We start from the raw sequence: 15,045 nt of genomic DNA, 5'->3' as shown, positions 1-15,045 counted from the left end.
ATTGTCCGTTGAACTTAACTCGTCAATAAGAATTTAAAAAACAACCTGATTTGTTTATTGGTTTTTAATTAAATTTCGAAAATGATTTTATTGCAATTCTTTCAAATGTGTTAAACCTATTATTTTCAATGTGTTCTATAAAAATATACTACAATAATATAACTTGTTCTGATTCTCGCCGTTCCGTTAATTAAATTTCGGTCTGCACACACCTCAATAAGTCATGTAATGATAATGGTTGGCCTTTTGTTTTAATATGGAGTAGACCGATTTATATATTATGCGTGGCTGATGGCATAATATCAATATAATAGTGTTATATTTTCACTATGGTCACCTGCGGGCCGGCGCTTTGTTGCACAGTATTAGCACGCGTTTGATCCACTGACTGGCGATGACCTCTTTATTATAATATTATAATATAGTAGATGCAAGAGCCAAATGAAATGGTAAACGTGGGAAAAACGAACATACCGTTTGTGCATGAGCAGTAAGAATAGGTACGCGTATCTATAACATGTATAACACGCTGGGGTTACACGACCGGAAGCAGTGAACGTCTGCCGGCTCACAATGTGATATTATGATGTCAGACCGCGAATCTTTTAAAAGTGAAATCCGTTTGTACGCCTAAGTCGATCGATCCGAACGCGATAGCAAATAGTGTATAATATATAGACTGCTGTTAAGCTTTTTGGGGGCATAAGTACATAATATAATGTAATAGTGACACCGTATACCGGAGCCCATAAACACCTTGGGCCGGGAGAAGTGGGAAGGGCTTACACTACTTTATACTGGCTGGTAGCACTATAAAGCTAAAGGATAAATGCGGCCGCATAAAAATTTATGATCGGATTTTAGGTGAAAAAATATACCGGACCGAAGATATTATTGCGAGCATCACATTCGAGCTAACATACGTGTGTGCGCCCGGTCCGCCTTCTATATGGAATTTAATTGGCCCCGGCAAACGGTCGTCGTCAAATAAAAATGTACATTAGATTACAGCAGCCCCGGGGGAGACCAAGACGGCCGAATTTCTTGCCATTTCCAACACACACACATGACGTTGGGCGTTTATAAAAACTATTAGACCCCGGGTTAATGTGCGTTGACCGTATTTATATATATATATATATATTGGTAAACTTCCAACACAAAGTTGTGAAACCACCGCCCTCGATGATTTCCAACGAGCTCCTCCTAAATCGCGTCTAACACGAATAAGAGTAGGTACAGCAGCGCCTTTTGAATGAAATTCCACGGCCAACGGATTAGGTAATTCAAGTACCGCACCGTGCGACAACAGTGGCCGATGGTGTAATATAATTATTAACCTGAGGCTAACCTGAGTTTATCTGGTACTCGTTACATTACCGCGGTTTTGTTAATACAGCTAGTGACAATTATTAATAACTATATTATAACACTAAGTTCGCCATCGGGTAAATATTATATAGTATTTTCCAAATTCCACATATAGGCGTAAATTGATATGGGAAGGTTTGAGAAGTGAGGATTAGGTCTCTCAAAAATCTTTAAGTCCTATGAGAAAGTTCAATTGTTTCAACTAAATCAAAATTGAACCAGTTATAAAAATGTAAACAAATTAAAAAACCTGTAGTCAAACTTGTTTTTTTATTGAGTAAAAATATAGAAATTGTATAAAACAGTTATCGCCTATACAGCAATTTATATTGAAATTTAATACGTTTTGCCATTGCCATCTAAATATCCACATTGAAGTAATTTTTTGAAATGTATTCCTCCACTTTTTGGTTGTAATAGTTCCTGAACACCCTCTTATCCGAGATGTCAGTCCTTTAAAACATATTTGGGGACTACGGTTTTCGCTTGCATGGTATAATGACTTAGTAATTTTCATTCAGTGGTGAGTAAATTCTAATTAAGGTTAAAATCAGAGTGAATTTTATGAGACGCCCAAGATGAAACTTCATTATCGTCGATGACGTAGAACTGTACTGGACGGGCGGTAATTATAAAAGCGTTCGACGTATTATGGATAAAGTTTTTGTCAGACGTTAACGATATTAGGTTTATACTTTTAAACTAAACACCAACAACGGTGGACGAGAATTATATTACACAAGTTAAGAGCGTGTCGCAAGATGTCCGTTAATATTTTTATTATTGTTCACTTACTATTATTATGGTTGTACTATATTCATACGATAACGGTTACATTACAATATCTGTTATTGTTGTTGTCAAAGCTATACCGTAAAGACACGGTGAAACAATGAATAGGAACCGCGCCCGCTTCTTGGTTTTCTATCACTGGTCCGAATAATCACATATTCATACGGACACGTTGGCCGAGCCATTGATCTGCTGAAGTATAATGAGTTTCACATGCACCCCGAGCAATCCCCGCCAACATATATATATTATACATGTATATATTATAATATGTATCACGTGTTGATTGATGAATAACCGATCGTCGTTCCGACCGTACAAAGCATTTTATTTATTTAATTTTTCCTTATTACTGTTGTCTGTTACCGGCTACCTTGAAATGATACCGCACCGTACACTATTCATACGATATTTTATAATATTAATGACTGTAATAGATTCATTAGTATTTTGATTTATAATTTTTCCCACGCTTAAGATATGAGCAATAGGAGGCTGGTATCAAGGAAACAATAATATATAGCGTGTTAAGTGGGAGAGATATCAAATGCGCACTATCTGATAAAAATACATAACACAAAAATAGTAATTTGTATTTATCCCTTTGCCCAAATAACATAGACATACTGTAGATGTTGGAAATAAAGTATAAAGAAGCGCCAAAGTGAACATATGATTGAGGTTACCGTTCCCACTAAATACAGAACACAGTTATGGACCCAGCAACATTGTATGTGTATGCTGTAATAGATAAAACTATTTCAAATGTCAGAAAAGATTGTAGATTTAAATTTAGTTTTAGGAAGAGAACAAAACATTACCGGATCAAAGGACCGTACCCAAGTCGCATAAACCCTATAGCTTAATGTGCTAAACAAAAACAAACGAATGTGCTATTACGGTGTGTGTACATCGGTTATAGAGTTTAATTGCTATTTTACGGGTCACGATTTGTTTTGCTATTGGTTTAGATGCCGTCGTTGCGTTTGAGAATTTTATTCGTTTATCGTGAGTAACCAAAGCCATCCGACCCTGCGATAACCTTCACGACAAACACTAAACAGACGCAACACACACACACACATATCCGCAGAGAATATGTATGCATATACTTTATAAGTATATGATAATATGCTAGTGCCTATGGTGGAAACTTTCTTCGAACCAGCAACATTGCATAACGTCAACGCGCGACCGTCTTATTGTGTGCGCACACGGTCGCGTTTCTTGTCTCGGAGATGAACTCCATCGCCTGAACAAACTACGGGCGACGACATAATATTATAATTTATAGTAAAAATATTATTGTTCATAATATCAAATTGTTATTATGCCAGATGACACCGTCACACGACCAACGGCCACGTGATGCAATGCTGCATAAGGTTAACCGCCTTAAACTCCACCGGTGCGGTATGGCGCGTACCTACGTGCGTGGGGCATTGATGTATTATAATAATTGTTATAAGGAACCGCACACTCGGAATACATAAGACACATCGCTGTTTGGGTCACAGGCGACCGTCTAATCATCAATTATAACTATAACGGTTTTCGGTAGCAACATAAGAAACACAGAGAGAGAGAGAGAGAGAGAGACTTTTTAAGAAGTTATTGGCCGGTAAACGTCTTTAATTATATATCATTATTGCAGATTCTCCGTCCTCGCCCGTGTGTTTTTCAGATTTTTATCACACGTTTGTCAGCGGTATGTTCGGTGCTGTATATTGTTTTCTGTTGTTTATTTTTACCGAGAGGCGTTCGCGTTATTAGGTAATCGCCGGGGTCTGATGAGCTCCACGGACATAATATGCACGTGACGAAACAAAAAAAAAACACACACACAAAACGGTACTTATATTTGTGTTGGCCGCGCGCAATTAACCTGAATATCTTTTCGGCTCCGGTGTTTGTCTGCGGTACACGATGGAAATAATTTATATTTTACAGGTGCCGAAAAAGTATGGAATAAAAGTATACCAAGCATAGGAATTGTAGTGAATAACAAATGCGGGCGATACATTCCAAACGATCGGATTTAATTATGATTTCAAAATCACATTCCTGCATATTATGCTCGTTGACACACTTGGCGAATGTAGTCTATAGTATTTATTCGAACCTTTCCACGGTATTTAAAAGTATACATAGCTTTGGGAACGTAATATGAAGAACAGCGGTTTTGGAATCCGAACAGTTTAATATTTATCAAAGCGCCTGTTATGAATGATACGAACAAAATTGACTATTTATCTTTTTTCTACTATAATTCGTTCATATTTTTTAATTATACAGCCGATACCTGAAATCTAAAGGACAATCCAAAAATTAACTTGAAAGCTAAAGTGCCAAAGTTTGAACCAGAACAGGGTAAAACCGCAGTACTGGTATGTATAATTCATTAATTATATATTGCACAAAAAAACAGTTGGATGGCCTGCGATATGAGCAAACGTTAATAATTTATTGTTTTTATTTAAATTAATATAATATATTCATTCGAACGTGCTACAAATATGATATTAGGATATTACTAAAATTGGATTTTTCACATGACTGCGTTTGGGTTTTCAATCTTTTTTTTTTTCACTGTCGGACTAAAGCAAACATACGGAGCGCCGCGCCGTATAGCTTTTAATTATAAATAAAACTCATTTCGAATAAATGTTTCGTTACGATATCATTTGCAGTGGTCGCATTTGAACAACCGGGATTACACCATATTATACTGCAATACGTTTCTGTATTTTTGTGTTCCAATTATTATAATACTATATTGTACTTTAATAATATTATGTTCGATGATTTATTCGAACTGGATCGGAATGTCTTTACCGTCCCACGAAAAGTTCTAGAAGCGTAAATAATGAGACGATTGTCGAGTAGAAACGCTATAAATTATGCCAGCCAACTATTTCTCAGAATCTTGGGCTCCTATACGCTGCAGTTATACACCTATACCGATATAATATGCTAATTTTGCTTGTTATTGACTCTCCGGATAGATGCGTGCTCACAAGCTTCGATTATACAGAATGTCCTACGAGGATATATTTAACTAGTCTAGGTATCTTTTAATCATCAATAATTTGAATAACTATAGTTAATAGTTATAGCTCTGTTGCCTTATTGCTATATACTATTTGGCCTTTTAGCCTTTTTATTAAAAATTAAATAAATTATAAAAGCAGTCTCTCGCAAAGAAAAATAGCAATGCCTCGTTCACACTATTCTACAACTCGTAAAATAATTATTCGAAACCTGTTATCGACCAGTTATTATAATTTCAGTAGACCGGGCCGCCGTTCACGTGCAAACCGAGGACGTTTGATTTAATAAAATGCATTAAGTCGGATTTTCCGTGGAGCCGAAACGAAAATGTAATACTGCACGCATTCTTTAGTAACGTATAATATAATGTTATAGTAATTCAAATCGTTTTAGGAGTTCTGCATTTTTTATAGTAGGTACAGCAAAAACTATTTAAACAGAATATGAATTCCGTAGAGACACCCGGTACAATCCACCGGAGAAGATGCTGTATACAATGACTTTTGTTCTAGTCGACTTGCCGAAACGAAGCTCTCACCCGTTCCCGACTTGCAACCGAGAGAAAAAGATAAACAAACCTGTTGACGGACACGCATGGCACGCATGCATGTACACACTAACCGCCTTGACCATCCGTGAACTTGACAAGCGCGCGACCTTACGGCCGGCGGGCACCATTATAAGTATATGTACCGGCATGATGGCGTCATCCGCGTGTTCTCGGAAGCAATATGTGCTTCCTGAGCGACTGCATTGCTTGGCGAGATTACAAAAACAATAAACCCATTAAACGCCGTGTTTGGAAAACGCTGTAGTAACTTCTGGAGAAAAATAAAACCGTATATCCCCCCTATATCCTCTCCTCTCGGTCCTGTTTATCCTCGAATGTTGCGTACTCGCGTTTGTATTGTTTGAACCTAGACAGGTGGTCGCCGTAAAACAGTATATGTATATAATATTATAACGTTATATTAATATAGGTACACTCCGCCTACGTGCAAACATTCTTGAAGAATTTGCATGAAACCCTTTTGTTATATCATGTTATTTGGAGCGTATCCAAAAAAAAAAAATTATCTCGCCGAGATTTCTTTAACATCATCTAAGTGCATACATTAGTTTACACAGAGATTACAATATTAACAAAAAATAAAAACAAAAAGGGTCGTTTACACTTGAAACAAGTATTTTTTACACGGTTCGAGTTCATTACGCCTTTGGGCAGCTTGCATCAGCTGCAAAGAACAGTAAACGACGTTAAGCAACCTAGTTGACCGTTGTAGTAAACTTTTACACTAATATGTGCACTTATTGAGTGATATTTTCTCGGCAAGGCTCACCATCTATGTTAAAATATATATTATACGATTGTGATATTTGTATGGAAAAAAATACTTTCTATGTATTATTACATTGGCCAGTGCCGATATCGCCGTAGTTTAAGGTTAAACATATTATTTTAAATACTACCGGCTTGTTTAACGCATATTTAGTTATTAATCTTTAGGATCTTTAGGCGGATACGACCTTAAAGTCAGTGTTCAATAAAATAATAACGATGATATCACCTCTCCTACGCCGACCCGGCAGCGTGGATTCGACGGATAATGTAGAAAGTAAGATTACAGACTACGGCGATCGGATCTACCGGGCGAGTTTCTTTTAAAAAGCTTTTCCATTATTACACAACCAGCGATGATGACCCAGATGGGGCGGTCGATGATGATAATAATTATTATGTTTACGACTGCTCGCCGTGGATATTTAGACCGATCTCGGTGCGCTAAGTGCTGTGGCTAGTGATAACAATAACGGTGGAGAGAGAGGAAGATAATTGTCCGATAGCTCAATAGAAGCTCGGGTATAGCCGCTCAGCGGGTAACATTCTTGAATAATAATTTTTGTTTTTTTTATCATCGGCGTTTAGCTTGTAAGGAATCTGCGGCACTCCCAACCCGCTCCACCGTGGCCGACCGGACGACCTTCGAGTGTCCGCGCGCGCCATCAGGTTCATGCTCTCGGTGTATTAATACCGTGATGGTGTTTGTTGTTGTTGTTGTTGTTGCCTTTTCCATACAATATAACATATAATATATATGCTTATATTCGCGTAAGGACTCAACCCGAAGAAAACGCACCGAGTGTGTGCATTATTAAAACGATCAGATAGGCTAAAAGAGAAAAGATAAAGAAAAACACACCGTGAGCGCATTGTCGCCGCGCGCCAACAATGCCCGCCCGTCTTTAATATAATAATTGCAGATAGGTATAATAATATTGTTGTCCTCGACGTGGCCAAAAAACCTTTACTTACTAGGTTGGTGAAAAAAAAAAGAAAGAAAGACATCACGACGAAAATGATTACACAATAAAATATATGTATATACTTTTAAAAAATATCGTTAATTTAATAACCACTTGGTCGCTGCAGGTCGTACGGCGACCGTGACATATAACACCGTATTATTATAACCGTATCATTATTTTAATAATTGTGCCAAAACTTTTGATTTCGACAAAAACAATAGTAAGTAGGTAGTTATACTGTTACCGCGTTACGTCATATAGGTCCTAATCGTCTAGACGGTGTGCGATGGATATGATCCGGTTCAGTTTTGCATTTAGAAATTGTTGATTCTTACGTGTTACACTATACTGTAATTATTTTGATCAATTCGAACAAGTCACCACGGTAAAACGCGCTTAAAAGGACCGATACGGTAAACATCTGTTGTCTTTGCCACGCTCATACGATAAGAAAACCGCATACCGCAATAGTATGTGACTTGTGCTAGAGCATAACATTAAAACATCCATTGTAAGTAAAATTAAAGAAAAAAAACTATATGCATTTATGTTATAATATAATATTATATTATTATGCACGCGTGTTAGACAAAACCCTTCCGAAACAATTTTGTTGCAGTATCATATATTATTTTATGACTGTCGATTTATATTATATTATCTCTGTAGACTTTAACACTTAACCAACCAATTTCTTTAGATTTAAATTTTTTTTTTGTTAGATGACAAACGGTCATCTTGGGTCAGTTGAGACAGATGAACTGGTTGAATATATTCGGTTTGGCTAACAGTAATGCGTGACCCAACGATCATTGTCCTGTGTCCTATTATAACTTGCCAGTCATGTGACTTCAATGGTACAACGGAAATAATAACGTTGAAGCCAACATTTATATGTTACCGTTCGTATATAATATATACGAACAACAATTAAGCGTTTATGAGCATACATGAGATGCAGCTAATATTATGTGAACAAATTATTAACACTATTTGCATTCCGTTAAGAGTTAAGACAACGCAATGAGTAGATGTATATATTTTTGAATTTTCTTTTATTCTAATCTTCCGTGTAATTGGGATTTAAGTTATGGTGTTTTCTTTCAACTCGAACGTTAAAACCAGTTATTTCTGACTACCCTACCCAGAGTGGATATTTTAACAAATCTACGCGTAGTGAACGCGTCGGTAGACACGCCGGACCTAACTCGCTCCTCATACACTGTGGGATATCCTATAGGTACTTCTTATTATTATTATACATACTATACAGCACGCCGTCGACACGATGCGACAGGGCGGCGCTTTCTCTAATTTATATGAACTTTACGCCATGCCAATGCGATAATATATAATATATGCAAATTGATTTTGGATTGCGATTCGCAAACTCGAATTAATTAAAAGTCGCTCTCGGTGTGTGCCCCAGAAAGTGCGCCCAACGGTCGACTGTACACGGCAAAACTTATACCCGTACAACGTTTTTCGGGTTAATGAATTCGCTTAAGTTTGTAAATATCCACGCGATCGGGCCACGCCACGTAATTGAATATTTCGGCTGGTGTTTTGTTTTTGTCTTTCGCTCAACAGTTCAAACGTGAAAAGAAAACGCACACGATTTTTCCCATTTCCGATTGGTCACGGTGACATCACGCGCGGTCTTGTACATGTATAACGCGGCGACAGAGGCGAGACGACCGAAATCCGTGTCTAATCGACCTGTGAAGAGCCAAGACAATACAACATATAATAATGTAAACATTATTATTATTATTAAACAGCATACGTGTACGGTGTCCAGCTAAAGTGTCGTGAATCGTATTTTTGCACCACCTATATAGTCTATATAGTCTTTATGGTCTTCCTACATTGTAACGACGGCGGATTTTTTAATTAATTTAATTTTTTTTTTTAGGTGCCCGCTAAATCATCACTCGGTTTGAGGTTCGCGGTATCAAGTCACTGAATCGTCGTTCTGCTCCACGATGACAATATTGAACGCGTTTAACGCACAGCGGCCGTTGCAAGCGGTTAGTTTAACATAATATATAGGTATCTACATCGATATCGTTATCCCTGTAATGTTGCACGGTCATGTTTGTCACATAAAATTAACGGTAAACTTTAGCTCGTGCAACTTTTAATCGTTCGGCTCGAGTACCTACGGGTCGGAGTTCACGGCTCTTTAAACAGCGCTAATGTGCGGTGCGTGCACAATTTAAGAATCAATCCTCAATAAAGACCTCGGGTCGGTCTACGTCGATTAAGATCACACGAATAACTAATATAATATGTAACGCCTCGTCTCCGGTTAAAGTGGAAAAACTAAAACTATTCAAGAACGACCCGTGTGTTTTCTCAATTAACAATCATATTTCTATACGGTACAGGTGGATTCATAATCTGCTGGCAGATACACGGGAATCATAAAATATATATTAATATCGAGTTTTTAGTACATATAAAGAAAGCAACGCGGCGTAGACGGAAAACCAGTTGTAACTTGTAACCAAACCACTTACACTCTTCAATTACGGCAAATTTAAATAAAAACGAAAATGTTAATTAGTCACAATCGGTCGAGTAAAAGTAATTCCTCGGATTCTTATTAATTAATACAACTATACTGCGGTACAGGGTGTAATAAAATCACGCTGAATGGATATTACACTTTCCATTGTACGTTTGATAAAACCGAACAAATTGGAAACTCTCGATCCGACATCAATTTGAACACCTGTAATATTTTTATGAACGATTTAAAAAAATATATATATTGACATCACGAACGGTTCATATCATGGCAATTCTTCATTAGTGAACATTTCTAAGAAAACAGAAAATCAAACGTCTAACGTTTAAGAATATTATGATGTACTTAAATATTTTTCCTAGCTGTAACAGAATATTAATGCCTTTTTTTCACTAGATTTATTTCTGAAATCGAAAAAACTTATTTTTCGAGGAAATTAATTTCCCCCAAAAACGCAATAGCCTGGAAAATCGAATTCGAACTTGGTCTCGATTCTTTTTAAACAAATGAGGTATATGCGAAAACGTTGAAAATGAAAAATCGGACAACTTCATTATATTACCGTTGAACCGATTGTGGTTTACCGCATAAAGTAATAATATAACGCCCGACAAACGATAGCCAGTCGTCACCACAAGGTATAATACCATATGGGATCTAGTTAAAACAAAAACAAAACGGATGAACAATTTTTTATTTTTTATTAAAACAATAAAATCTAATATTAAACAAAAACAATCACGTTTTAGTACTGCGACCAAAGTAGTAGAGATATTTTGATTGTATAACATTACTAGCTTACAGAGTTCGGGCATTAGTTATAGAAAAGTAGTATGTATACTATAGTACTTAAATGCTACTGTTTACAGATTGCAAATTTTTTTTACAAACGTCAACAATTAAATCAAGTAGAGCGTGAGAAAATGTAAAAAAAATAATCCATATCACAATATGCCTATATTTACAGTAAAACATCACAATAACAAAAACACGGGAAATTCGTTACCACAAAATTAAGCAAATATATTAGAAAAACAAAAAGAAATATAATGCCAACACGGGCAAATGATTAATTCGCATAAGTCTTTATAGTTTCGTTGAAATGGTGAATGACTGTGCTTGAAATATACCATTCGGAGTGAGTCTTTCAGAAATGGCCAACTCATTATGCTTCTTTACCGTGCACTTCTATGTAAACCCGTATATCGTGAAAACTAAAAAAAAAATTCATCTCAAAGTAAAAGTAAAACACTGTAGCCTTTTCGATACAACTAAAAAAAAAAATGCCCTTACTCTCCATGGAAATCCGGCTCGTTGTAAAAATAACGGCCCCCTTTTCAGTAATCATTAATGTAAATTTAAAATAACACCGACTGCATAAACATTGCCGGGGTTATCAAAAGAGATTTGCATTTCTTAAACAAATTTACACTATTACGGTGACTAGATTTTTTTTTTTTTTACACCGTCTTTCCGGCGACTATCAAAATCCTATTACTCCTCATGAATAAACTACACCGTGACAGAATATACATATAAATACACACACACACATTCTGAACTCATAGCAGCGTTTTACGATTTGCATTCTTCTGATTCGAATCTACACGTAGTAGGTATACGGTCGACAATAACATAATAATAATAATAGCAATGCGATGTTTGAAAAATAATAATTTGCAATTCAAATCCCACACAGAAACAGCTTAATCTGCTGCTCATTCGAATCTTGATTTTTGTCGCAGAATATTCTATGTACTGTGAGAAAAACGTGGACGCCCTAATCTTCCATCTCTTTTTTTTAAATGTTTACTATTTCTTTTTAAATAAGAATTTGTTTTTCTGATACACCGAAGGCGCTAATATTGTCGAGGAATTTCCGAACAATAATGGTTCGACTGGCGTTTGGCAAAACGTTATTTACATTAATTACAAACAACACAAGGGCCGACGGTATAATTTGCCGGTCCGATGGAGAATGTCGATTCTCTCAGGAATATTATCATTTCACCCTCAACTGCCGAATTCCCAAAGTCGCACCTTGATGTACCGACCCTAATGCATTCGACAGTAACGTTATTATTGATACAAGTGACTGGTAGCCAGTAACAAACCTAACAAAATTAGTAGGTGTCGCTTTTAGACAATAATATTATTCTCTTTTTTTTTTTTACCAAAGACGCTTGTTGACCAATTTTTTCATTAAGACTCGCATCAGTACTACGAATACGGGTAGGTTAACTAATAACTATTGATAAATAAATATTTATCAATTTAACCGTAAAAATCTACTTGAAATTATTTTTGGCATACTTGCACGGAGCTGCAGATATATATATATATATCTATAGAGGATATAATATAATATAGTGTATTTATTTACTATATTCATGTATATACCTTTAATTATCTTATTTACATATTTTTATTTATTCGACAAAATACGCCTACGGAGGGTACTACGATAGGTAGGTACGTGTTTACAATATTACATCATTCGTGAGAATCGTATTTTCATATCTATTCAAGCGACATACGCGTATTTACACATTAATTATCATTGTTTGTGTTGCCTAGCACAAGAAACACAAGTTAGCAATGCAATTGGGTATATTGAGACCTTGTTGCGCGCCAAAAATGACTGAAGTCTCTATTTCCGATTGTTGGTATGATACTAAAAATTCAAAAGTAATGTCGTTGAACATAGTTGTTTGTAAAAATACCGACTTTTAAAAAATAGCGTTTCATAGTAATATGTAGAGGGTCTATCACATAGGACCAGGATTGCCAAGCCTAGGATTCTGGCTGGTAAATATATATTTACTGTTTAATTGTTGAGCCGAATGTTTTTTGTTATTAAAGGCTATTAAAAAAAAAATATATATATATATATTTTAAATACCTTGTAAATTCCGTCGACGAGCTTGGTGATCTCTTCGGTTTCCATTTTCGGGGCCGTTCGTCGTCTCGGTCGTGACCTGGTGTCGAACTATATAAGCCCCCTTCGGGAAAGCACACACCAAAACAAAACAACAATTTTTTAAAAAAAAAGTATATATATATATATATATTTAAATGTCCCGATCCTATAGACCGGTCGGTCGGATCATACGCGCTCGATTATATATATAATATATAGACGGATAGGTATAATTGTTGTAATAGGTATTGTTTGAAAAAAAATGTAAAAAAGAGTCGAAGGGGTGAAAAAACACACACGAGCACACACACTGAAAAACGAGCGTTAAACCCAAGCCGGCGAGGGTCGAACGACAACAGAGTACGGCGAACACGAGCAGTCACGTTGCCACTGAGAGAGCCGACCAAGCCGAGGCGGATCGGTTACAAGAAGTCGACGGCGTGTGCGTGTGCCTGTCCTCCAAACGGAGGGGAAGACACGTTACCTTGCACCGCTGCTGACCACGGAAGACAATATAGGTACACCGTGACTGCGTTTATAATGTGTTTTTGTTTTTGTATGGATATATTAGTATAGATTATATATATATATATACAACCAGTGGTCCGTGAAAGAATTTCGGTAGTCCGCAGAAAAGTGTGGATAATATTTGCATTTTTATTTCATTGACCTTAACAGAATTCTCCTTGTGCAGTGACGTTATTGGAGCCAAAACACCACAAACTTATTTTAAACAAGCAGGAATAAAATATATCGCACCAAAAATGTTTAACCCTTAAATAATTATTTTGTAATAATTTAAAAAAAAAACTTTCATCATTTTGTTGCGATTAAATAAGCATTTTTTAAATGTTGTCATGTTAAAAAAAATGTGCAGTTAATATGTATAAAGTGAAAGTCCTCTGATCATTATTTTACAATTGTGTATATAAATTATAATCCATAATATGACATGTGATCCGCGGAATTAAAGTTATGAATTTAGTGGTTTGTGATGTCCGAAAGGTTGGCGACCGCTGTTCTATACGATTTCGATATTCTCCAATGATGAGAATTGAGAAACAAACAATGTATTATATGAAAAAACTATTTTTTTTTAAATCGTACCCAAAAAACGTTTAAGTATAAACACTTTAATGTACACTAACAATTTAAACCGTAAAATGCGAACATCCAACCGAAAATATTTTAAATAAATAGTGGAAAAAAGATAATATATAGGTATACGACCATCACGTTTTAACGCTGTATACAATTGCGGGATATACGGTGTAGACAATTTTTTTTCATAGACATGACAGAATTTTTTTATGTATACATATTCGCTTTGATAAACACAAAAATTACCTTAACGCGTTCAACGCGATAAACAGTTCGACGACACGATACAACGCATAAACCTATTAAATAGCCGTTAATTATAGGCCTATGTTACAATGTGTATGATAGTAAAAAAATGTATAATATCTAGTCTACCTTTCTACGTTCCAGAGGAGTATTTAAAAAATGTACGCCAACCGTATCGCATATTTATTATTGTTTCCACTCAATAATATATTAAAATTATTTGAAAATTACAATGTGCTCAGCTTATGAAAAATTGTGTAGGAATGAACTAGCGATAACATCGACTATAATATGCATTAAAACAAAACCGTATTAAAAATATAAAGTATCTATTATTTTATTTATAATCCACACCTTGTTTGGCTTATGCACCTCTGATTTAACTGAAATTTACTTTACACTTAATACCCTTGTATAAAAGGCTTATCCGATTTTCTTAAATTATTTATTAATATTCAGTTATGAATTATAGAAAAAAATGTACGAGTTATGATTTTTTTAATTAAGTGTAGCTTGCTATAAAAATGAGTAGCCGTAAGTAACGAGGAAATTATGTTTTTTTGTGTATTCGTACTTTGTTTAAAACTAAAAACAATTTTTTTATAATATTTCACAATAAGTGTATAAATTTTTATCATTTCAATTGTATTTTTTACAACGTATGTAATAAATGATTTCTTTTCGACATTTTTGTAAATATTATAATTACAATTTTTTTTAAACT

At 35.5% G+C, this 15,045-nt stretch overlaps 1 protein-coding gene across 1 annotated transcript in view; it reads right to left on the bottom strand.

Annotated features, from left to right (window-relative positions):
• Positions 1 to 13,380, bottom strand: part of LOC126834495 (uncharacterized) — a 102,751-nt gene extending 89,371 nt beyond the window's left edge. Inside the window, exon 1 of the mRNA XM_050566451.1 lies at positions 12,957 to 13,380. Coding sequence (XP_050422408.1) covers positions 12,957 to 13,001 — 45 coding nt within the window. The 5' untranslated portion in view covers positions 13,002 to 13,380. The remainder of the gene's footprint in view (positions 1 to 12,956) is intronic.
• Positions 13,381 to 15,045: the final 1,665 nt, after the last annotated feature.

The sequence above is a fragment of the Adelges cooleyi genome, unplaced genomic scaffold (genome assembly GCF_023614345.1).
Source record: "Adelges cooleyi isolate 19-005CV unplaced genomic scaffold, UGA_ACOO_1.1 ACOO_flye_CR_arks_rails_tigmint_CR_PRNA_21, whole genome shotgun sequence".
Lineage (NCBI taxonomy): Eukaryota > Metazoa > Arthropoda > Insecta > Hemiptera > Adelgidae > Adelges > Adelges cooleyi.
Note: the sequence above shows the minus strand (reverse complement) of the source record. Positions and strands in the feature narration are given on the sequence as shown.